Source organism: Camelina sativa, chromosome 6 (assembly GCF_030686135.1).
Source record: "Camelina sativa cultivar CO46 ecotype springtype chromosome 6, ASM3068613v1".
Lineage (NCBI taxonomy): Eukaryota > Viridiplantae > Streptophyta > Magnoliopsida > Brassicales > Brassicaceae > Camelina > Camelina sativa.
In genome coordinates this window covers 19772542-19795548 of record NC_141885.1, presented here as the reverse complement: position 1 = coordinate 19795548, position 23007 = coordinate 19772542, and the positions used below count along the sequence as shown (strand labels likewise).

The 23007-nt window shown below is 36.5% G+C and overlaps 5 protein-coding genes, 2 long non-coding RNA genes and 1 other non-coding gene across 13 annotated transcripts; 3 read left to right on the top strand and 5 right to left on the bottom strand.

Annotated features, from left to right (window-relative positions):
* Positions 1–534: 534 nt before the first annotated feature.
* Positions 535–5307, bottom strand: LOC104791724 (uncharacterized). 3 transcript variants are annotated; one of them, XR_768946.3, is made up of 4 exons: positions 4940–5307; positions 3131–3231; positions 2891–2963; positions 535–1147 (listed from the first exon to the last, which is right to left on the bottom strand). It is a non-coding gene; the product is annotated as an uncharacterized LOC104791724 (long non-coding RNA). The 3 variants fall into 3 exon arrangements; XR_015559263.1 differs by lacking the exon at positions 4940–5307 and adding an exon at positions 4266–4396; XR_768947.3 differs by having other exon boundaries at positions 695–836; positions 4940–5076.
* Positions 622–2336, top strand: LOC104791722 (uncharacterized). The gene is made up of 5 exons (XM_010517683.3): positions 622–893; positions 988–1155; positions 1369–1512; positions 1604–1780; positions 1874–2336. The coding sequence occupies exons 1-5, from the start codon at positions 777–779 to the stop codon at positions 2120–2122; spliced, it is 855 nt and encodes a 284-aa protein (XP_010515985.2). The 5' UTR covers positions 622–776; the 3' UTR covers positions 2123–2336.
* Positions 2958–4377, top strand: LOC104791723 (uncharacterized). Of its 3 annotated transcripts, none has more exons than XR_015559262.1 (5): positions 2958–3256; positions 3324–3491; positions 3580–3723; positions 3821–3992; positions 4093–4377. XR_015559262.1 is itself a non-coding variant. In XM_010517685.2 (5 exons), exons 1-5 carry the CDS (start codon positions 3035–3037, stop codon positions 4267–4269), a joined length of 894 nt encoding a protein of 297 aa, XP_010515987.1. In that variant the 5' UTR covers positions 2958–3034; the 3' UTR covers positions 4270–4377. The 3 variants fall into 3 exon arrangements, 2 of the variants coding, with proteins under 2 accessions (XP_010515987.1, XP_087309511.1); XM_010517685.2 differs by having other exon boundaries at positions 3810–3992; XM_087453385.1 differs by having other exon boundaries at positions 3120–3256; positions 3332–3491; positions 3810–3992.
* A 279-nt stretch (positions 5308–5586) lies between the features above and the next one.
* LOC147942829 (uncharacterized) lies at positions 5587–7483 on the bottom strand. Its single transcript, XR_015559264.1, has 3 exons — positions 6499–7483; positions 6323–6392; positions 5587–5699 (listed from the first exon to the last, which is right to left on the bottom strand). It is a non-coding gene; the product is annotated as an uncharacterized LOC147942829 (long non-coding RNA).
* Positions 7484–7900: 417 nt separating this feature from the next.
* On the bottom strand, positions 7901–11560 carry LOC104791721 (hyperosmolality-gated Ca2+ permeable channel 2.5-like). 2 transcript variants are annotated; one of them, XM_010517681.3, is made up of 10 exons: positions 11124–11560; positions 10887–11030; positions 10737–10800; positions 10387–10599; positions 10139–10303; positions 9479–9777; positions 9107–9386; positions 8743–9021; positions 8418–8651; positions 7901–8323 (listed from the first exon to the last, which is right to left on the bottom strand). In XM_010517681.3, the coding sequence occupies exons 1-10, from the start codon at positions 11417–11419 to the stop codon at positions 8153–8155; spliced, it is 2145 nt and encodes a 714-aa protein (XP_010515983.2). In that variant the 5' UTR covers positions 11420–11560; the 3' UTR covers positions 7901–8152. The 2 variants fall into 2 exon arrangements, with proteins under 2 accessions (XP_010515983.2, XP_019102353.2); XM_019246808.2 differs by having other exon boundaries at positions 10387–10646; positions 11124–11466.
* Positions 11561–14776: 3216 nt separating this feature from the next.
* Positions 14777–15773, bottom strand: LOC147942828 (uncharacterized). Its single transcript, XM_087456200.1, has 2 exons — positions 15650–15773; positions 14777–15588 (listed from the first exon to the last, which is right to left on the bottom strand). The coding sequence occupies exons 1-2, from the start codon at positions 15771–15773 to the stop codon at positions 14777–14779; spliced, it is 936 nt and encodes a 311-aa protein (XP_087312326.1).
* Positions 15774–16814: 1041 nt separating this feature from the next.
* LOC104791720 (protein LNK2) lies at positions 16815–20913 on the top strand. The gene is made up of 8 exons (XR_015559268.1): positions 16815–17177; positions 17770–18118; positions 18211–18340; positions 18691–18973; positions 19158–19853; positions 19962–20113; positions 20268–20601; positions 20708–20913. It is a non-coding gene; the product is annotated as a protein LNK2 (transcript).
* On the bottom strand, positions 20883–22985 carry LOC104699125 (DNA-directed RNA polymerase V subunit 5C). Its single transcript, XM_010414468.3, has 4 exons — positions 22425–22985; positions 21542–21718; positions 21257–21370; positions 20883–21173 (listed from the first exon to the last, which is right to left on the bottom strand). The coding sequence occupies exons 1-4, from the start codon at positions 22707–22709 to the stop codon at positions 21048–21050; spliced, it is 702 nt and encodes a 233-aa protein (XP_010412770.2). The 5' UTR covers positions 22710–22985; the 3' UTR covers positions 20883–21047.
* Between the last annotated feature and the right edge of the window lie 22 nt (positions 22986–23007).

Here is a 23007-nt window from a genome sequence, read left to right as displayed (position 1 = left end):
TAAAGAGATGGGTGATTTTATGTTTTCAGATTCTTATTGCGAAATAGAGAATGTTTTGTACTCTGTTTCTAACGGAGAGTTCAATTGGTATGGCACTGATGAAAGAATGTGGAGAGATTTGGAGGGTTCTGAGACCAATCAACAGCTAATATGGATACAGAACAATCACTATGCTGAAATATAGAAATTATGAGTGAGAATCTGCGTGAAACTGCAGATCATAATCGAGAACCAAGATGCAACATGAACAGAACAGCTGAGAGGGAAGTTGTTTCCGCAAAATAATAACTGTATGGCTATTTGGTGACAATCTGTTAGATTGGAAACTTATCAGAATCCCAATCATATTATCACACTTCATTATTTAACTCTAAATATCATGACAAACATTTCTCTGTATTTTATGCCTCAAGTAGATGATATTCTATATAGCTTCAAAGAAGAGACAGATGGACAAACTATCAATAACCAAAAAACAAAGACATTTATACAAAAGAAGATTCTTTTAGAGAGGAGCCATTGACTTTCTTGGAGTGGGGTGCAAGGGTTTCGATACTCAGTTGTTTATTTTAACAATGTTTTTTTCTCTTTATATAACAAACACAAGAGAACAACGCTTTCATATAAAACTGTGTTTGCTAAAATACATATAACACTCAGAAGAAGCTCTGGAAAATCTAAAAGCCGCTGGTCAGGAAACTTCTACTTTCAAAATAATCTCTGTTAGTACTGGATGCGACTATAGTAAAAAAGGATCCGAGAAACTTTCCTGCAACATGGTGCCAACATGCCCTGGTCCAGTTGGGCGTTCGTCATTTGCAGAAGCAAAGAAGCGACTGCAAAAGCTCGAGCAAGATTATCAACACACTTACGAGAAGTACACAGAACTACAAGTAAGCATCAATACATAGCATAAAAAGTGATTGTTTGTAGAGTTGTTAGAAACTTATAGGGCCAGTTTAACAAGATAATGAACTTAATGTACAGTCAGACAGGTATAGGTACTACGTTGTTTTACAACATCCAGGACATCACAGTCGCTGGGTTGGCTACTGTATTAATGACAGCGAACGCTTAGTGGAGCAACTGCAGAATGTTCTTGACAAGCTGAATACAGAAGAAGCATCACAAAGAGGAAGAGAACCACCTACAAACGTATGTCCCAATCAATATCATTTTGTTTTTCACCGTACACACAATTACTAGAATTAGAAAATTAATCAGCTTCCTGCCTTTATTACAATTGTTCTGTTCCCATAGATCAGTTTTCCTAGAAACCTAGGAAACGAAATTAAACCACTTATCATAGTTCAGTAAATCTTATTATGTATTTTCCATGTGTTTCCGGTGTCAATGATACTGGTTTAGGGTAAGCAATTCTTCTTGATGCACGGTTGTAAAAGCTTGGCACAAGAAAAGATGGTACTGCAACAGCTAAAAGCAGAAAACAAAGAGAAATACACTGATGGCCTGAGTCAAGAAACAGTTGACCTCAAAAGAATTAAGCAGGAGGTACCACGCTACTCCTACTGAAAGCCCCTCTTAGTTAATTATCATAAATGAGCTTTTGGATATTTACTTCTCCATCTTATGATAAAATCAGTTCAGGTGCATTCACAGAATAATTCCACAGAATAGCAGCAAGAAATCTATGCATGATCTGTTGAGGAGAGTTAAAGAGATACAGAAGTTGACAGAAAAGGCTATTTCCAATGGTGCACTAACGGGCAACCGCACGAGTCTGGACGATATGAAAGATTCTACAAGTGTCACAATAAAGGTAATGAAGATACAAAGCACATATTTCTAACTCTTTACTCATGGGCTTGTTTCTTAAAACTAAGAAATGTGATGATGTTTGTTTTTCCACCAGCTTCTGGCGAAGGTAATCAGAGAATTTGAGAAAGAGAGAATGGAGACAGAGAACATCTTGCAAGACAGAGTACATTTTGCAAGAAAAAATGAAAAAGGGTACACAGACAAAATGAGATTTCTACAGGAAAAATGTAAATGCATAGGTGAGAAACGTGATGCAGAAAAGAAATACTTGCTCGATCTGAAGAAAAATTTCAGGGCGAGGCACAAAACTGCTTCACAAAGAAAAGGCTGCCGAAAAGGATAACTTTAGAGAGCTACTTCTAAGACACATGCAAAGATTTATTCCAAAGAATAGAAGCAAGACGCCTATATACGTATGGATGATGAACTGATGATAAGCTATCATGTTGTAAATCACATTGATGATTCCTTTTATGATACACCTCTCCTCTATAAGATGTATATTACAATATTTCCTTACCAGATCAATATAATAAGCAACCAAATCATTCTCGCTATTGGATCATTGGCTATGAACAAAGAAACTCTATTCTACAACTAACCATATATTCTCACAATAAACTTAAAAGCCTTCTCGATTAGGATGCGATATCTGAAGCTGCTTTTGTCAAACTATGACCAAGTCCCCTAAGAAAAACCTTTAGTGTGATATATTAAAACTTTTTTTTTAATGCTTTCTATGAAAAAAGTTAACCAATGTTACCAACACAACTGATTCTAAGTGATAACTACCATATTATCATATAAACTTAAGACTATCATATTAATCATTTCCTTGTATCTGATGCATCCATGGGTTATCTTACAAATAATTCATAACTCTTTTGACCAAAAGCCATTGACTTTAGTGGTGTGGCTTTTGGTCAAAACTATGACTTCCTCTGTTTCATATGATCACATTGAATTCAAGCATTTCTTTATATTTTATGCCCCCAGGAGTTTATTCTTTCCAATAATCATTTAATCAAGACATCATCTTATCGCTAGAAATCACAGAAGGATAGTATAATATATAAAAGAAGATTTCTTCGAGGAGGAGCCATTGACTTACTTGGCGTGGGGTGCACGAGTTTGGATAATCAATTGTGATAGGTTGCTTCATTCAAGCTATGATTTCTCCATTCCTATAAGAACACAAAAAGAGCTATGCTTTCAAAACTTAGGAGCAGCTTTGGAAATTCTTGAAATCAGTGGCATGGAAGCCTCTACTCAGCTCAACGACGTCAGCAAAATATCCACCTCTATAGGTATTGGAGGCAATCACGGTGAAGAGGGTTTAGGGATATTTTACCATGACAAGGTGTCACCTGATGCTGATCCGGTTGTGCACATGTTGTCAGTTTCCAAAGCAGAGAAGCGACTCAAAAAGCTCGAGAGGGATTATCAACACACCTATGAGAATTACATAGAAACCCGAGTAAGCATCTAAATGATACTGCTTATTATAAAGATCAGTAATACAATAGAATCAATTTTTTGAGCAGTCAAACAGGTTTAGGTTCTACATCAACGCAAAACATTCTAGCTATCGCAGTGGCCAGGCTGGAAACTCTATCATTTATTACAAGAAACTGCGAGAGCAACTGCAGAATAATCTTGACAAAATGAGGAAAGCAGAAGAAACAAAAAGAGGAATAGAATGGCCTGACTACGTAAGTCCTCATAACCAAATCAATAACATTTTGTTTTTCACTATACAAACAAACAAAGAAAAGAGAGTAATTAGCCCTCATGCCTTAGTGCAAGCAAGTCTCAATGCTGCACAGTTGTAAAAGCTTGGCCCAAGAAAAGAGGATACTACAACAGATCGAAGAAAGACCAAGCCACATGGAAAACAGTGACTTAGGTCAAGAGACAATTCATCACACAAAAATAAACTGGGAGGTGCTAACACTGTTACTTTAATAGTCTTTAGTTTATATCGCCGATTGGCCTTTATACTTACTTTACCATTTTACAAAATCAATCAGTTCAAATACAGTCAAAGTAGAATTCCAAAAAGTAGCAACAGCAAAGCAGTACATGATCTGCTGAGGAGATTTAAAGACACAGAGAAGATGAGGGAGAAAGCTATTATTGCCAATGGTGAAAATGTCAACAACAACCCAACAAGTCAGGACAGTTTGAAAACATCTATAGAGATGGAAATAAAAGTAATCAAATTCATGTCCCTTTCCTCCAGACTTTTGATTAATTGTCTCCTTTCTTAAAATTTTAAAACTCATCAACGAAATGATCTCTGTTATCCAACAGCTTCTGACAAAAGTAATCAAAAAGCTTGGAAAAGAAATTAGAGGGAGAGAGACAAGGATCTGGACTGATAATAGTCACGAGGAAAAGATGAGGCATCTAGAGAAAAAATGTGAATGGATATGCGGGAAATGGGATGAAGAAAAGAAGTATCTTGTAGAGTTGAAGAAAAATACATGAGGGGTTGTAAGCTTGTAAGACCGTCCCGCTACCATTTCAAAGTATCATTACATTGTTTCTTCCCGCTGCAGTAGTTTGGTTTGGGGATTCAAATTTTATTTTGCTAAACTGTCCACTCCGTTTCTACTGCACACTACCACTGTCAGTAAAACTCATACATTAGCTATAATCACAAGCCTAGCAAAATTTGTTCTACAAGATTGGAACACTATCAACGGTGATTATGCGTAAAATCTAGGACTCACAAAGAAGAGACAGGGCAAAAGATCACCAGAGTTTGATCAAATGTTTGTTAAGCATGCCACCATTTACTACCTTTAGAGTCTAGACTCTTTCCAGAGATAGATATGCATATATCAAGTTGTGAGGTTGTAACCCTAAAGCACAGAAACAGAAAATGTTCTCAAAAATTTGAAGTTCATCCTTAGGGTTCTATACATATTTGGTTCTTGAGTACTCTTTTTCCTCTTTCTTTCTTCTTCTAATTTAGGGTTACAACTCCAAATCTATCAAATTGGGTGCAATAAGCAAGTGTCAATACTAGCCATGGCGATAATTCAGAGAATGAATCAAAAAATAGGAAACAAAATTCATGGTTTTCCAATAACTGCTCTGTACTTAGCCTAAGTACTAGGTCCTAAGCGGAAGAGAAAACCAAGTTACGACTTACTCTTCGTGATGCTCCGATTCAGGTGGAAGCCGCAGATGATTCTGGCAGAGTACATTGTCGATTAATAGAAGTTGGTTGATAGCTTTGAGATGATGCAACGGGCGAATGAAGATCCTCGTTAGGTACGGGATTGAGAATACAGGAATTGTATGTGAAGAGGTGTTGACCGAAGCTTAAATGCTAAGTTGGAAATGTACACCCCCACCAGGTGTTCGATACAATGCCATCGAAGAGAAAGCAGCAGAAAAGGAAGTGAATGAAAAGTGGACGTGGAAGTTATACTATAGACTATAGAGGATAAAAGGACACATAAAATAACTTGAGATTTGAATGAATCTGATAAACTCTCTGCAAAATTATGTTTTTCCAGTTTGTGAATAAATATTCCAAATACATATTCCACACACATATATATATATATATATATATATATGGAAAAGAAACATGTAATAACCAAACTAATTAATGTGTAAAAAACATTCAGCATTTGTCAAAGTAACTCGTTTTTCTCTACAATCACTTGGCCATATATATATGAGGATGTACGTGTGGATGTGGAAGTTATCACATGAGGATGTACGTGTGGAGAGACGCTTCAAAATCCTAGAGATATCATCCATGATTTAAGAAGACAAGGTTTCAAAACAGTTTAACCTTTAGCCTCAAATGGAGTCTGTGCCAACTGCCAAGCAACGGTTGGCTAAAGTTTGTTGGTGATTCCGCTGAGCTTATTACACGCTCTAAGCAAGGTTGGTGGTGCCTGTTATAAGCAGTCGCAGCATCAACATAATGCACTTCCATTTCCCAGTTCTTTTCATAATACACCAACAACAACAATATAATACAAAGACAATTAATTCCAAAAATAATCTCCCTTCTTCCCCCAACCATGAATTAAATCAAAAAATCACTAATTTTATTAACTAAATATATCATATAATAATTCAAAATAATTTAAATATAAATTCAAATAACAGTGAAGGAATCATATTTAAATTTTTGGTAACTAATATGAAATGCATTAACATTCAATGATAACTATTTCTAAAATGAGAATTTATTTGTGAAAAGTGCTGCAAAAACACTAGTATAGATTCTCAATAAAAATTATAATATATAAGATCTTATCATTTATTCAGCACCACCATCCCTTACCAACACAATCTTCGGCCACCGGGCATCACCTCCCATCACTATCAACAAACCATCAAAATACCAAAATAGTAATTTTCTCTACCCCTTATCCTAGTTTTCTAATTATTTTCATATAGTATGCTATATTCTTTGTTGGTGTTTTGGATATATTATGCACCAAATTCACCCAACCATTTTACAAAAGAAAAGTTGTCAATGCGAAATTTCTTGTGCAAAAATTCTTCTTACCATCATACGTTATCCTTTGCAGCGGTGTAGTCCGCATGCAGAAAGTAGATAAGGGACAGTAGCGCATCTTCTTGATTTTTCCATTCCCATCAATTTTAAAAATAGGGATAATAATAAGTAACAACGGCAACAAAAGCTTCATATTAACAGTTTAAATATCAAAAGCAAATACTGACTCAAGTAGTAAGATCCGATCTTCAACCAAATTCACATAAGTGTGAACTGGCCCTTTCTTCGAGGACTGATGTATGATATTCATTGAAATGAGTGTCTGGTCTTCCATACGGTAATAGAGGAGGTTGACTGTTTGAGAATTGGAAACTCCTTGCACAAAAATAATACTATTACCATCAATGGTGGTTCCTTTGCATAGATATGGTCCACCAAACAACATTTTCCAGGAGTAGTATTTTTCCCAATATGAATTATGAATTTCAGTTTGACTCTTAGACCAACTATTGGATGTATACACCCATAAATCCAAAAGACCACCACCAATTAAATTATATTTATAGAATTAATAAATCTGTTTAAAAAATACTTGTGAACGTAAAAAAATAATCAATTTAAAATAATTTGTATCACCATCGACAAACCTAGTCCAAGCTAGTATCTTTTTTCTTCTTGGAGTTTTCAACACAAATTAGATTAGATTATTAATCATAAGTAAGTGTTTTTTCCTACTTTGATTGTATGATTAGCTTTTGGTGTTTATTAATCTGTAGGGTGAATAACAAAGATCAATATGCCGCCACCAAATTTGACTTATCTATAGAATAATAATCCTATATGAAACAAAAGAGCCATCCTAATTAAGTAAATTAATTAGTACTCCGTAATCTTGTTGCTGGATTTATTAGCATAATCGCCGTATCACACAAATCATACTAACTAGTTCTTACAAGTAAAGGAAGGTTTTTAGATTTTTTTTCCAGATGCTAAGAGCCTAAGACATAAGAATGCAGAATTAGAAAGCTGATAATTACCGCCTGACCGTTGCCAGTTCCGACATATATATCCCAAGCAAATTTGTGACCGTGCGGCAATCTTCTTGTACCAATCGATGGGATATCTAGGCCTTGCGTCGAGATAAGCTTTAGCCTCGTTCTCTGATAAGGCAGCCATTTTCCCCTTCCTCTTCTCCTCTCTTCTTGTTTCCTTGCTTTGAAATCTGAATACTCAACTTTCCTTTTATATACAACTAACTTTCTTGTCGTGTGTACTCACTCTTGTTTATATTAATATATGTTATGAAAAAGTGTTCAATGAAGTCCAACACTTAAAGATAGCGTCCAAGAACTGCTTAAATCTGGTTACTATCATATCTAATGTAAGTTCTTCTGATCCCCTCGTTCGCTTCTAAAGGAAGCTTTAGAGACTTCGTTTCTGTGTTATTGGCTCGACGTGATGATACGATTACGACCTCAAAGGAGATTACTAGGCCTTAATTAGTGGGCCTTAACAATAATTAGTCGTTTAAGTTAATCCGTTACAGTTGCATCATTGATTGTATTTAGTCTTCTCTCTCGTTCTCTGTAATGATTATGGAGAAAGATCAACAAAAGTTACAAAACAACATTAGAGGACGAGGATAATATATTTTAATAAACCAAACTGATTTAGAAACAAGGTGTTGGTGATGTCTGTAGATTAGAGGACGAGGTGGAAGGAAGAGGACTTATTAAAACAGTAAACAACTTACAAAAATCATCTGGCCATTAATAATACAGCCTTCACTGATCTAAAAGTGACAACAAATGAGAACGTATACGTCGAAAGCTTCTAAATCCATGATCTACGTAGAATATACTAACCAGCTCACCTCTAGCTTCAGATGGATTCCGTTCCAAGCAATGGTTGGCTCAAGTTTGTTGGTGCTTCTGCTGAGCTTATTACACGCTCTAAGCAAGGTTGATGCCTGTTATACGCAGTCGCAGCATCACCATAATGTGTTCCCATCTCCCCATTCTTTTCATCTTCTTCATCTATTTCAACTGCTGTCTACACCACAACAACAAACAATGTATATAAAAAGACCTGTTTTGTGTCCCTCATTAATTTCCTTGGAAAAGTTAATACAAAATTTGATAAATACCTGTATAGGGAAATGTTTGAATGATGGGAGGAAGCGGATCTTGCAATACTCGTTGAAAGCTATAGTGATCAATATGAGTGGTACAGTAGCAATTGCTGCAGATGGCTTTGACTTAAGCCCAAAGAGACCCACCATTGTGATTTGCATAAGTATTGTTGAGACAAAGATATAATGATGAATGGATGGCCAGAATCTGCCGCATGTATCATATGTAGTCTCGTACACATCTTCCATCTGAGGAAACCAGAGTTAACATAATAATGTAAAAGTAGTATATGTGTGAATCACGCACATCTTAAAAGAAGAAGTTTAAGAGAATCTGGACCTGGTTGAAGTAGACAATGTATCCAAGGCAGAAATAACCAACTAGGAAAGGGAGCATCAATGGTGCGACCACCGCATAAATCATACCGATCATTATCGATAAGGAAACAGTGGGGATAACTCTAAAATATGGAAATGAAAAGAGGTAAGGAGTTCTCTCTTTTCCTCTTCCATACGTGCAGGATCTCATGATATCAAATAGTACAAGTCCCAATTGAAGAATCTCCAAAGAAAATCCAGACAGTCCATCTGTCAAGATGTATGTCATAAAAAACTCTGCCTATATATAAACATCAAGTGAGACAAAAGTTACTGTTTTGAAGAAAATTTGTTTTTGGAATTGTAGAAGAGTGTATAGGCTTTACCTGAGCTGAAACAGCAGCAGCAAGGTGACTAGGAATGTCTCTAGGATGAGTGAGATATTCTCCAATTTCATCTAGCAAGGAACCAGAGATAAGACTCAAGAAGAAAACATTTCCCATTAGAAAATAGAAGACCATATTGCAAGCTTTAATCTCCTCATTGCTCTTGGAAATAGAGCCCCCAAGATAGGCCATTCCAAGCATGGCAAAAGGAATGATGTACATGAAACCTTTGAGTATTGCACTTGGGAGGTACCCTGTCACAACTGAACTGAGCCCTGGTCTGTTACAAATAAAAAACTTATATTATTATGATAAAATCAAGAAACAAAACTTTATGAGAACAGTAATAGTGAAGGAGAAGAGAACTTTTACATGAATTCAATAGCCATGGCTGGAGGAAACCATTTTTTAAGCTTCTCATACTTTGCAATTCCCTGGACAGCTGTGACTGGAATAGCAAAGAATATTGTAAGAAGTGCTGCTGCAAGGATGACTCCTATTTTGTTGAGAGGCAATAGCTTTTGCGGAATAGCAAGATTTCTCCAAGATACATCTCTTGGTTCAGGAGCCATTTCAGTTATAAGTTCTAGGGGATTTGAGTGCTGCTGTGTTTGAGCTGCTAGAGCGGCACTTCTTCGGGATTTGAAGGTAACAAACGCAACAGGTAATTCCTAAATTTTAAATTACGCACAATATAGTAGTAGTATTAGTAACTTAGCAGGTGATTCATTATGCTGCACATACTATAGCACTTGACAATTACATTATGCCAAATTTTAACACACTACTCTGTTTTGGTCAAGCTACCTCATACAGTCTCTCGCTAGTTTTGTTTTAAGTCCATTTAGACCATTTAGATGTTACTATCCTCATAGAACTTATATTTCAGGATTCATGCAAGTCACTATAATCCTACGATTACAGTTATCTAGAAAATTGTGTAACCTGAAATGCTAGTGTCTTAGAAATCTATTAAATAAAAGCACAGAACTTTGTTAACCATCAACTCTGACCTTAATAAAGAGTTTATACCTTCTCTCTGAGCATAGTTTCACTTTGAAGGTGGCAAATCATATTGGTAATTTCTCGAAGCTTTTCTTCAGATGTGGATATCTGCTTATGTTCTTGTGATCCATTTGAAAGCATGTCTGTGTGTCTCTTGTCTTCTAGCTCTTTCTTAAGCTTCTTATGCTTCCCCTACGTAAAGGATGCTACCATCAGAACAAAACCTGGTAGAACAGAAAGAATTATATGATGATATCACCACTGCTAAACCTTACCAAAAGGTATTCAAGATCTTTCCCATCGTACAACATTTGATACGAGTGATAGCTGAAGCGATGATGCTTAGAAAAAAAGTGATCAACAGCGCAGCCACGAGTGTTATGCTCAGGGCAGAGAGGAACTTGCCGGACAAGAACAGTGAACTGGTCAGCACGATGCCTAAGTTCTCCCATTTGTTGAAGCCTTATCACAAGAATCTCTTTATATTCCTAGATGAGGAGGATCCAGTAAATAACCTATTCTATAAAATGATAATCTGGTCCAGGTATATATAGATGATCAACTTAGTCAGAATCCAAGCCAGATTTTGGAAGTATGCCATGATAGACAATAGTAAAAAGCTTACCTTATGCAACAAAAACAATGCATAGAATGAAATGAGCCACAAGCATGAGAAATGCACCCACAACCTATACGAAAATTAAGACAGATATCAAGAAACCAACTCTGAGAGAGATAATGCAAAATTAAGACATAAGCAAAAGATAAGGCTTACTTGTTAGAACCTCGTGTGATGTTTGATATTGTGAAAGCATCCATTGAATACTCTCTTCGAGTCGGTAAATCTGACTCATTGTAATAATCAATCGGAAGAAGCAGTGACGCTCCAAGTAATGAACACAACAGGAAGAATCTGATTCTGCAACATAAATCAAATTAGACAAGAGCTAATGAGCTATTCACATCTCGAGATGATCACAGGATATATATATGGTGAAACTAAAATACTCACCCGAATTTGAAAAGCCTGATGAGGACGAGAGCGTCGAGGCCATGTCGGCTGAGGATGTCTTCCTCGGGGACACGAAAGGCGCGTGGGATCCACGCAACGGAAGGGAGGAAGCGAGGGAGGCAAAGGGAAGAGTGTAGAGACAGAGGACGGTGTTGGTGGTGGCGATCTGATAGGCGGCGAGCGTAGTAGACGACGGCGTTGCGAGGCTGCTTCTTGAGGACGGAGAAGAGCCAAAGTGCGACGAGGGCGAGACCTATGTTGATTGACGCCGATGCTATCAAGCTCTCCGGCGTCATCTTTTTTTTCTTTCTCTTTTCTGTGACTATGTGAAACAGAGTCAGTCACATGATGTCATGTCATGTGGCCCTCCTTGTGCTGCTGCATGTAAAACAGAAGGCCTCCACGCCGCATTTGTCTCCTTTTTTTTACATTATTACACCTCGACCAAAATAGCATAGTGATATTGATTGAATTTTTGCACCTCCCTAAAAAGGAAATTTCTAGTACTATTTAATTTGTTTTACAACAAAAATCACACTATTTTAGCAGTGAATTTTTTGGACGTTGGTTGTTAAATGAAATTTATGGAAGGCAAATTTGAAGAATTAAAAGCAAGTGATTATCATCGCTAATTTTCAAAATTTATGTTATTATACTATCTATATATATAGGACTATTTTATGAGAGATTTTGTATTAAAAATGTATTTTACTATTTTGTAATGCACTCTATGTTTTTTTTTTTGGGTACAAACTTTTTTAATAACAAATATTTTTTAATGTTTACTTATCTAAAACTTTAGGATTGATTCTGGTATACTACCCCAACTATACCATTTCTTCGATAAACATCATAGATTCTTTGCCTCTTTTTTTAACACCATAAACTATATTTTTCTCCATTAAACATCACAAACTATACATTCTCTTCTAATTACAACATAACTACCAACAGACAATTCATCAACAAAATTTCCTCTTCATCTTCCTCTTCATCTTCATCAACAAACTATACATTCTCTTCATCTTCATCTGAACTATCTGGAATTTCATTTCGACCAACAAACAATTCATCAACAAAATTTTCTACTGAATCTTCTACTTCAAACTCAAACCAATCTACTCCATCTTCATCATCTTCAGCTTCATCGTCGATTTTCTTTTTCTTACCCTCTCTTTTGTTTTTTTTTTCTAATTTGCAGTCATCTTCGTTTTCCTCACTAGGATTGTTATCAATATTTTCCATTTTCGTGTCGTGTTGCATCGCATCCATGTCTTCTTCGTTCATCGGATAACTGGAAAATTAACAGTTCTAAGCTTTTGACAAAAAAAACTAAGCTAACGAGAGAGAGAGAGAGATAAGCTATGAAAGGAGAGAGAGACCATACCAGAAAAATGGAGAGAAAGAGAAGTGGGAAACGGTGATAAATTGAGAGGAAGGAAACTGATCGTGGGCTCTGGTTTTTTGGTTCAGCTAATGTAAACGTGGTTTTCAAAACGTGATTATCGGTTTACTAAGTCTAATCACAATTTAGAGTTGTTATATTGTAATTAGAAGAGAATATATAGTTTGTGATGTTTAATGGAAAAAAATATAGTTTATGATGTTCAGAAAAGAGGCAAAAAGTCTATGATGTTTATCGAAGAAGTAGTATAGTTGGGGTAGTATACCAGACTCAACCCAAAACTTTAACTTGTTTTCAGAAATATAGCAATTGAGTTTTTTTTTTTTTTTTTTATAAGGTGGAGACAATCTATCTATGGAGTTCTTTCAATTTCAGTAAAGACTTGTCACTTGTTGTATTTACTGGTTAAGTAGTGTCTGCGGTAACGTCTAACGTAACTCATGATCAATCTTGAAACAAGAATAACCTCTATCAAGATTCAAAAATCCCCTGTGGTATGAAAGTACAGACTACGATGAAACAAGATAAACAAACGCATAAAAAATCCAACACACAAAAGACAATTCACGTCGTTTGAAATTTCTAACCTTAGTCTACAACTTACAACGACCAAAACAACGTCAAAAACAAGATTATTAGTATAATCGATTGCAACCATTTGATATCCATTGTTTCGTGACATACATGAAGTGTTCAGGATAGATAACACATGATGACATGACTAACTTTAGTATACTTTATTTTATTTTATTTTCATTTGAACAAATTGATCCAAGTATATACTTTTAAAAAGTTTTAAAGATGGATATAATCTAAAACAGCTACAACACTTTATGTTTTTTTTTTGGGGTACAAACTTTTTTAAACAAATATTTCTCGTTTTTCTTGTCAAAAACTTTAACTTGTTTAATTGTTTTTGACGAGAAGCAGTAAGAGAGAATCGTCTACATAATCCACAAAATCTGGATTAGTCCTTCGTACCATGAGTCATGTATGATATGGCCCGGCCATAAAGCAGGGGAAGGTATATATACTTAATTAAAAGGCGACATTTGCAAAATAATTCGTCTAGTCTGATGGTTACGTTGTACTTTATGAGTTTTATTTGTATTTTTGGCTGGCACTTATTTTCCTTTTCTTGTTTGTTGGGAAGCATTGTTTTTTTTTGTTCTTTCTTCAGTTCACTTATTGTTTGATAATTCGATTCTTTTTATTTGGCAAAACATATTTTAATATCTGATTTATTTGTTGATTATTAAAAAAACCTTTAAAATCAATAATTTCCTGTAAATACAGAGAGTTAATTTTCACAAGTAATGTCATTTACCACTTTTAAAATATTTTAATATGATTTCTTTTATCGTTAATATATAAATAAGGCCACATTTTGTAAAAATGCTTTAGGCCACATTAAACTTAGGACCGGCCATGTGTATATGATAATTTTTGAAAAGAGCATAATTCTTCAATGTGGTAACAAAGAAGGTTGACTTCTTGAGAATGAGAAATTTTTTGTAAAAAAATTATTTTCTTACCATTTTGTCTTTGCAACGATATGGTCCACCTTGTTGATTGTTGATTACATAGGCGGATCTTGGAATGAAGATGATGATGACTTTGTTTTTGCTGACGAGGTGTTTTATGATAAGATGGAGTTGGCGAGTGATTCATGTACTTTTTGCTGTGAACCACTTCTTGGACTGATTTTCTGTTACAATGGAGTGAACCTCCTTGTCTGCAGTCAAATTACCGGTAGTTTCTTCAATCTTCTCACAATTCTTGTAGCAGGATCATCAATTTGCCATTTTGGCTTTGATCCGATTTTTGAAAAGTTCAAGATATTAGTTTTATCTCAACTTGCGGGTGAGGAAGATGTCCATATTCTCACTTTGGATGGAAAAGAATCCTTTTGGAAAGTGTAATCAACGTCATTTACCTAAGAGTCATGGCATTTTCTTAGAGGGGAGTATATATTATGTAGGATTGCTTTTTTTTTTTTTTGATAATCGATCTTCTATTTAAAAGCATGAGAAAGCAAATGTTACAAAGCCTAAAAGGTTTAATAGGCTAATTAGCCCAAACACACAACAAAAGAACCAAATTTTGAATCTACTTAGTACATGATAGCTGGCCCATAAAACTAATAATCAAATACCCAATTTGATTGATGGAGATCACAAGTAGTCAAAACAAACAGAGAGACGACAGAGAGTTGAAAGAGACGATGAAGAGTGGTGATCAGAGAATCTTAGGAGAACCAAATCTGAAGCATTTGTGATGTTTGGCGTGGGTTTGAGAGGCGTATGCTGGCTATTCTGTTTCGGACCAAACGATCAACATCACGGATCAAATTATCCACCGATTTGAAAGTGTTTCGATGCAGACGATTGTTTCGTTCTGTCCAGATGAAGTATATCGAAGCTTGCCAAGCAATTAGTAGAAGTTTTCTGTTTGGCTTGGAGGTGGAGTATACATGAAGCTGGGAGAGAAGAGTATCCCAATCTTGAGATGATCTAAAGTTGCATCTGTGAGAGATATTAGCCCATATGGCACCTGAGAAACTACAATCAAAGAACAAGTGGGAGCGTGATTCTGGATTGGCATTGCAAAGAAGGCATGTGGGGTCGCTTGCTAGTCCCCACTTCAACATCCTATCCATAGTCGGACTTCTGTTTAGTACCATCAACCAAGTAAGAAATTTATGTTTAGGAATTCCTCCAGAAAACCATACCTCTCTAGACCAGGTAACTAACGGGTTTTGATCACGGAGCAGGTGGTAAATGTCACTTGTGATATATTTTTCGGAAATCTGATTATTAGGCCACCACTCATATGAGTCTTGAGTTTCTGAAAGTGAAATTGTTGAGAGATAAGCTTGGATTCTCACAAGAGATTCCGACCTAGCAGGAGGCATGATCCAGTTCCCATTCTCCCACAGCTCGGCTAAAGTTGATGACTGAGGAATACCTAATCTCACTGATCCTTCTTGTGAAAGATAATCTCTGATTTTTCCAAATGGAGACCAGTTGCTTGACCAGAAGTAGCAGTTTTCCCCATTACCTACAGATTGTTTTATCCATGGATAAGCTAAATCACGAAGTTGCAGCAACTGATGAATTACTAGAAGAAGAATTTGTCATAATGAAATTTGATGTGCACTCTAAGGAATTATGTGCCATTCCCTTTCCTGCTGAAGCATCCATTGGCATTTTGAATGTTGATTTAGTTAAGTCCAAAGACGACATCGCTCTTGTGCCAAATTTAAGCGATGGTCTTTTGGATTTGTGGGTGTATGCCTCCAACAGTTGGTCAAAAATTCAGATTGAAGGTAAGTAATACTACTACTGGAAAATGATGTTTCGTGAACAAGTCTGATATCTTTATGAAAAAATAATTAGAAAAATAAACTTCGGAAGACATAAAATATAAAAGAATGCTTGAATTCAATGTGATCATATGAAACAGAGTAAGTCCTAGTATGACCAAAAGCCACACCACTAAAGTCAATGACTTTTGGTCGAAGGGTTGTGAATATAAGCCACATTAGTTGTAAGACAACCCATGTTGGATGCATCAGACACAAGGATAAATTTTTTTGGACATTGATTGTTAAATAAAAGTAATATATGTAAGTCTAAATTTGTAGAAATTAAAACAAGTGATAATTATCATCGCTATTTTTCCAAAATTATATTATAGTACTATTTTATGAGAGATTTTGTGTTACCAGTATATTTTGTAACAAGATTATTATCATCGATTGCAACCATTTGATATCCATTGTTTCGTGATATATACATGAAAGTGTTCAACATGACTAACTTTAGAATACTTTTAAATTTTATTTTCTTTTGAACAAACTGATCCAAGCATATACTTTTAATAGGTTTTAAATATGGATATATCTAAAACAGCTAAATTACTTTAAAGTTTTTTTGTGGTGCGTATGAATTTCTACCCCACCAAATCTAAAAGTTGAACCATGGTTCTTGTTTTTTTTTTACTTTAAAAAACATATTTACCCAAAAAAGCAAAATAAAACAGGTAATAACATATTATATTTTTGTGCCTCTTATTTCCTTGAACACTAATATGATAAAAACATTAGAATATAAAATAAAATAAAAGTAAAGAAAAGACCACAGCCAGGGAAAGTCAAAATGTGCTGTCATGGAAAATGGAATCAAAAAGCCGTAATTATTGGGTAAGTTGATCTCAGCCACATCTTTAGATACGCCTCCCTCGTCTGACGTGGCATCTTGTTCTCTCTCAGCCACTCGTTTGGCACGTGACACTTTTCCTGACTCCTCCGTCCTCAAAAATTTGTCCACTGTGTTGTGTAACTCCTTCGTTCTCTTCCCATATCCACCCATGAAGAAGGATTCTGAATCAAGGTTTTTGAGAAAGCTTCATACTTTTCAGTTTATTTTTAATCGGTTTTGTAAAAAAAAAAAAAAAAAACTTTTGTTATTATAAGGATTTACGTTATCCGACTTGTTAATCTTGTTTTTTTTTGTTTTGTTTTTTTCTGAATGTTTTGGTTTTTTCCTTGGTGGAGTCGGCGATGTGTGGAGCAATCAGGGAGCTTCATATTGGGTCTGTGATTCGATTTTGCGTCTCGAGAAATGTTTGATTGGGAAGAAGAAGAGGTAAGTTCTCATCTTTTGCTATAAATCCGACTCTTGTGTTGAATTAGTAATGATAAAGGATCGGTTTTGAATCACTCGTCCTGTAATTTATGAGTTTCCTTGTTGTTTGCTTCTCCTCTGAAGTTCCCTTCTCTGTGTATGTGATTGCAATAATTACGTACCATGCTTCTGTAGCTTTATATTTCACACTATTCACAGAGAAGAACGAGGTTGTGGCTTTAGTTCTGGAGATTCAATCGGTCAAGCTTTGGTCAACTGTTTTGACTGCATTTGAAGAGATAGAATTTAAATTTTGGTAGTTAGGGAAGGAGCCTCGGAGCTCAAGGGTATGAGAAGGAGCTTATCATTTGGAAGATGGTTATGCTAGCATACTTCCTGTTTTTTTTTTCCATTGACAAAGTCTCTGTTATCTAGTTTTATAGTCAAATTTCACTTTTCGATGATAAGTCAGTTTTATCTTGTGGGATTAGATGTGCCTATGTGTCAATGCTTTTTAAGCTGCTCTTGATCATGTTCTTACATCTTTATAGATTCCTTGAGTTTCGGTCTCATGTAGATCCCTATTGTTTATGGTCTTACCCTATTTTTTCAGCTTACTAATATGATATGGGGTGATAACGGTGAGACAGGCGATCATATTGTACCTTTTAAAGTAAAAAGTGAACAACTTAACAAGAAGGATACGAGTGAAGAATCTAAGACAGCTAAGTCGGCTGAGCAAAAGATATCTGTGACTACAGTTGACCTCGCTGATGATGATAAGCTGGGGAGCAGTTCGGGTCATAATGTTGATGACGGGATTCCTCAGCCAGGTTTCTGTATGCCCTCATGGCCAGTTGACTCTTCGCTATCTAATGCCAGAAAAGATGATCCAGATTCGAGTGCGACTGAACTTTCAAAATGCTTAGCTGAGCCAGCTATATATGATTCATCAAGAGGTGGTGTGTTTCTTGAAAAACAGTGATGTTTTGCTTGGGTACGTTCTTTCCGTTCTAATCATTTTAAAGTTGTGTGCTCACCCTGTTTTTACCAGAGAAACCGTCTGAACTTGCGAAAGGCCCCGATATTTTTCATAGCACCGATGAGAGTAAAGAGCAAGGTGATTTTGATGAGTACGGCTGGGCCAACATTGGTAGTTTTGATGATCTTGATCGAATGTTCAGGTAAAACTATTTCTCCTCCTGACTGAGCTACGTAGTAACTTTTCAATGACGTACTCCTTTTGTTCCATGTATAATGTGTTATATGCTGAACTGAATTCGTAACACAATCTTCAAGAACTGACAAGATATCATGTTGAAAGGAATTAGGTGAAATTAATGACAAAATTACTAGCTCCCTTATTTCATGTGTACAACTTATTTGAAAAATATGTCAAGTTGCTTCCTTTGTAGAACGGGCACTAACTTGTCGCTCCACCATCTGAGATACACATTGCTTAACATCAAAGAAGATTACTTATGCACGTCGGCCTCCATCTAACACAATATCCTCACAAGTGATGATTTTGCAGCAATGATGTCCCTATATTTGGCGATGGCAGTCTCAGCGGTGCTGATGAGTTGTGGTCTTCTTCTAAAGATGTATCCAATAGTCCAAAATCGTTATCATCAATTTTGGACCCTCAAGATCTAGGACTGGATATTAGAACTGAGTTTGAGAAACAAGAGAACCAGCAATTTCTAGTGACTGGAAAAGCCAATGGTCTGTCATCCCAAAGTATGTCGAGTGTACATGCAACCCTAAAAGCTGAGCAATATCGTGAGAACAAGGGTCAACACTCAGTTCAAGACCAGGTACTATGCTTAGCAGACTGCTGCATATTGCTCATATGTTTATGATAAAGTGAATGAAAGTATGTGCATAGCACTTCTGTCATTGCAGATCGGTAGCATGACTTATGTTTTCAAATTCTTAGGCATTCTAATTCGTACAGCTTTACTGAGACTTATTCGTTTCATTTCCTTTTTTTCTGAACAGCCATATCAACAAAATAAAATGATGAAGTTTACGAATATGTCTGGGAGTTCTGAGGAAGGGGCATTTCAAGATCTGTACAGTCAGAGAACTCCATCCAGGAATTCACCTAGAAAATTTGTAAATCAGTTGGCACCGCCACGATCCTCTTTGATGGCTGTTAATCTGCAGAGGGAGTCTCAAGGTTCTGGGACATCACATTATTCACATATGCCAAACCAATACATGACTACTGCTTTTGGTAATCTTACCAGCCCATATTCTAGTGTGCCTGTTCTTTCGGCCGTTCAGCACCCTGATCTTAAGAATCAGTTGATGCATCCTTCCTACGATCCTGCTACTGCTACCTCCGTAAACATGGCACCAGATATCTCTGCACGGCCTTCAACAATGACACCACAGGAAAAACTAGAAAAACTAAGACGCAGACAGCAAATGCAGGCAATGCTTGCAATTCAGAGACAACAACAGCAATTTTCTCAACAGGTACCTGTAGTAGATCAATCCATTACACAGAACTCTCTCCAAGATATTCCACTCCAGTTTGTCGACAAAACTAATCTCCAAGGGATAACTACAATGCCTTCATTTGATCCTAATTCATCTTTGGAACAAGATGATTCTGGCAACTTCACTGCTGCTATTGATAATTCAGCAGAATTCTCGGTTCTTTATCGGCTCCAGGATGTTGTAGCAAAGGTACCCAAATGGTCGATTGGCTTACATGAGGACGCATATAATAATCCTACGGTACTATGTAGGTGACCTTTATGTTGGGAGTGACTAATACTCTTTCCTGTCCTGCAGTTGAATATGGGAACAAGGACTTGTATACGGGATAGCTTATTCCGGTTGGCTGGTAGCGCAGCTCAGAGACACTACACTAATGATACAGCCCACAGTAACAAGACTAGCCAGGATGACCAAGAAGTTATTCCCAGAGAAAAATCCAGATATAGGTAAGAAAGTTATGGTATACTTCGTATTAAGATAGTGTAAACTACATGCATACACTTTTGTACATGTGGGTTAACCTTTTATAAATCATAAATGCTACCCGTTCAGTATCAATATCAAATTGTGGTTTACTAACTCTTGTATTTGATATTACAGATATGCTGGGATGCCAGGCACAGAGGCGGTAACCAATCCCACAGACAGAACTGTGGCTCATTTGCTCTTTCATAGGCCTTTTGATATGCCGGCGGCAAAATATATGGAAGGACCAGAATCACCAGCTTCTTCAAAGATGGGAAGTGAAGAAAAAGGGATTTTTCCTAAATGCAGCATACGAGAGAGTGTTTAAATAAGCAGAAAGCTCAAGAGGAAGGACCTACAGATTCACTTGCATTAGGGAATGCACCCAACTCTGGATCCAGTTGTACTGTTGGTGAAAGGGATGTTGAAGAATCCCAAGGAAACAAAAGAAAGTTGTGAAATTTAGAAGGTTATTAATTCCTTACTATTCTCTATAATTGCGCCCATACACCCACTAATAGAGCTTCCGGATTTATTGGTAACTAATACTCAGGTGTTGCTTTTGTTTCAATCAGTTTAGGTTGCCGGTTAGAGAAAAGCTTTGGAATTTCAGCAGACTAGAGAACATCTCTCTGCGTTTCGTGAAACATTCTCATCATTGCTCCTTTCTTGTGAAGCTCTTAATTCATGTAATTAGATGTTCTTTTACACGTACCTCCATGACAACTACATTTTGGAAAACTCGTGTAGTTTGCTAAGTTTTTCCACATTCAAAACCAAAGTCGATCTCTTATTACAATTGTAAGCAAATATGAAACACCAAGGACAAATAACTACTATTTTCAAGAAAAGAATTAGGAAAGAGAAGGAGTGTCTCAATTAAACTTGGGGTAGCTGCATTGAATTTGCCTTACTTCAGACGATGCATCTGTAGGTGACAAAAGACCCAACCGGTTCTTTACTGTATGTAATCCTCACCACCTGTTTTTTCTTCAATCCATAGTACCTGACGAAGCTGTCACTCTCCTGCAAATAAGGAAGCTGAAATGGAGAAAAAAACATCCATTAAAATAGGGATAGGATACACAATAGATGAAGAAGCTTTGTCCAGAATTGAAACAGACATGTTTGTCCTCAAGTGCATGCTTCTTCAGCAATTGTTCTTTCTCCTTTTTGGTCAAAACCTCCATCTTTGGCTGCTGAATATGCTTTGTGATGTTGACCAACAAATCTCCTATCTGTTGGTACATTAAATAAGTGTTACATGTGTTCAAGACAATAATGTATCTTCCAATTCAGGTCTCAAGTTCATGACCCTCAATAGGATACCATTCAAGACGATCCGGGCTATAATGTCTCATCATGTAGGAGAATGGATAACTCATAACTGCTTACCCATAACTACTTACCGGGAAAGTCTCAACTGGAAAAGGGAAGGTTGTCAATTCCTTCTGGGCAAAGTGGTTCATTTTGCCCTGTAAAATCAGAATCATAGCACGCACGCCTACATTGTTGGAAATCTGACTATGAATGGCACGAACTGTTTTCACGGTGATTGGTTCAGATTCCATGAACACAACAAGGATCTGCATAAAACCAATTCAATAACCTCAATGAAAAACAGATAAAGCATGAGGTTACATTCTCATCTCAACTAACTATACAAACATAACGTTTTAATGACACCTAACCCCTAAAATGCTGCAATCATTTCTTATTATAAAGTTATAGCAACCTCCCATTGGATACATACACGAGCACCATGTGAGGAATCTGACTGCTATAACAAATTTTCTTGGTCCCCGAGGGAAAAATGGGTATGCCATTAGTCCTTTCAGCTTTTCCAAAACATTTACCAAAAGCTCTAAACTCAACAGAACAAGACGAAATGCAAAACATACATCAATGGAGAGACATCATTTCCCCTTACTTCCGTGCACAAATAAAAGTAAAAAGAGCTCTAATTAACCCCTATAGCTTCTCACTAGTATGATCCTCATACGTTTAAAAGTGTCATAGAACCAAAAAGTTGAAACCTTTTGCAAAATTTCATCTCTTTGAAGTCAAACCCAAACCAAAGTTAAACCCTAAATCGAAAAAAGTCGAAGCAAACTCAAGCTGTAGACCCAAAAACCGAGAAAAGTTTAAGCCTTTTGCACATTTCCCCCCTATTTGAAGGTGTTAGAACCCAAAATCGAAAAAAGTTGATGACTTTTTCAGATTTTCATCTATTTCAAACCAAAAACTGACCCAAATCGAAAAAAAGAGGTGAAAAATATAAAAAGCTGAAACCTTTTTCCTTGGATCTGAGCGAAGAGCCACACAGATACGGAGGCGTTCAAAGTCTGGCTTCTCACCAAAAACAGAACGAAACTCAGAAAGAGAGAGAGAGAGCTCGGCTTCATTAACTTCGTAGCCTCTGTCGCGAAGCATCTCAAAAGCTGTCGTGCGAGCCAAGTAAAACCTCTTGCTTTCGACCCCTCCGTCGTCCACAGTCTTCCAAATGCAGTGGGTTCCTTCGTTAACCTTCGACTCACCATTTTCACAGCACCCTTCTTCGGCCATTTTCACCTCCATTTTTCCTCTGTCGATTCGAGAGAGTTTTGCAGTTTAGAAGAAGAGACTGGGTAGAGAGAAAGGTTTGTATGAATTTGTCTTGTCACACACAACACACAAGAGAGAGTGTGCTTTGGGCCTTTCCTATTTTTCTTATTGGCCTCATCAAACTACATCTGGACAGTCCATTGCATTAAACAACCAACGATTACGATTTCTCTATTTGTTCTCAATTTTACTTTTAAGAAAAACTCCAAAAATCATTAAAAAAAAAAAGACTTTGATTAGTACTTACATAATTTAACTAAGTTTTGTAATC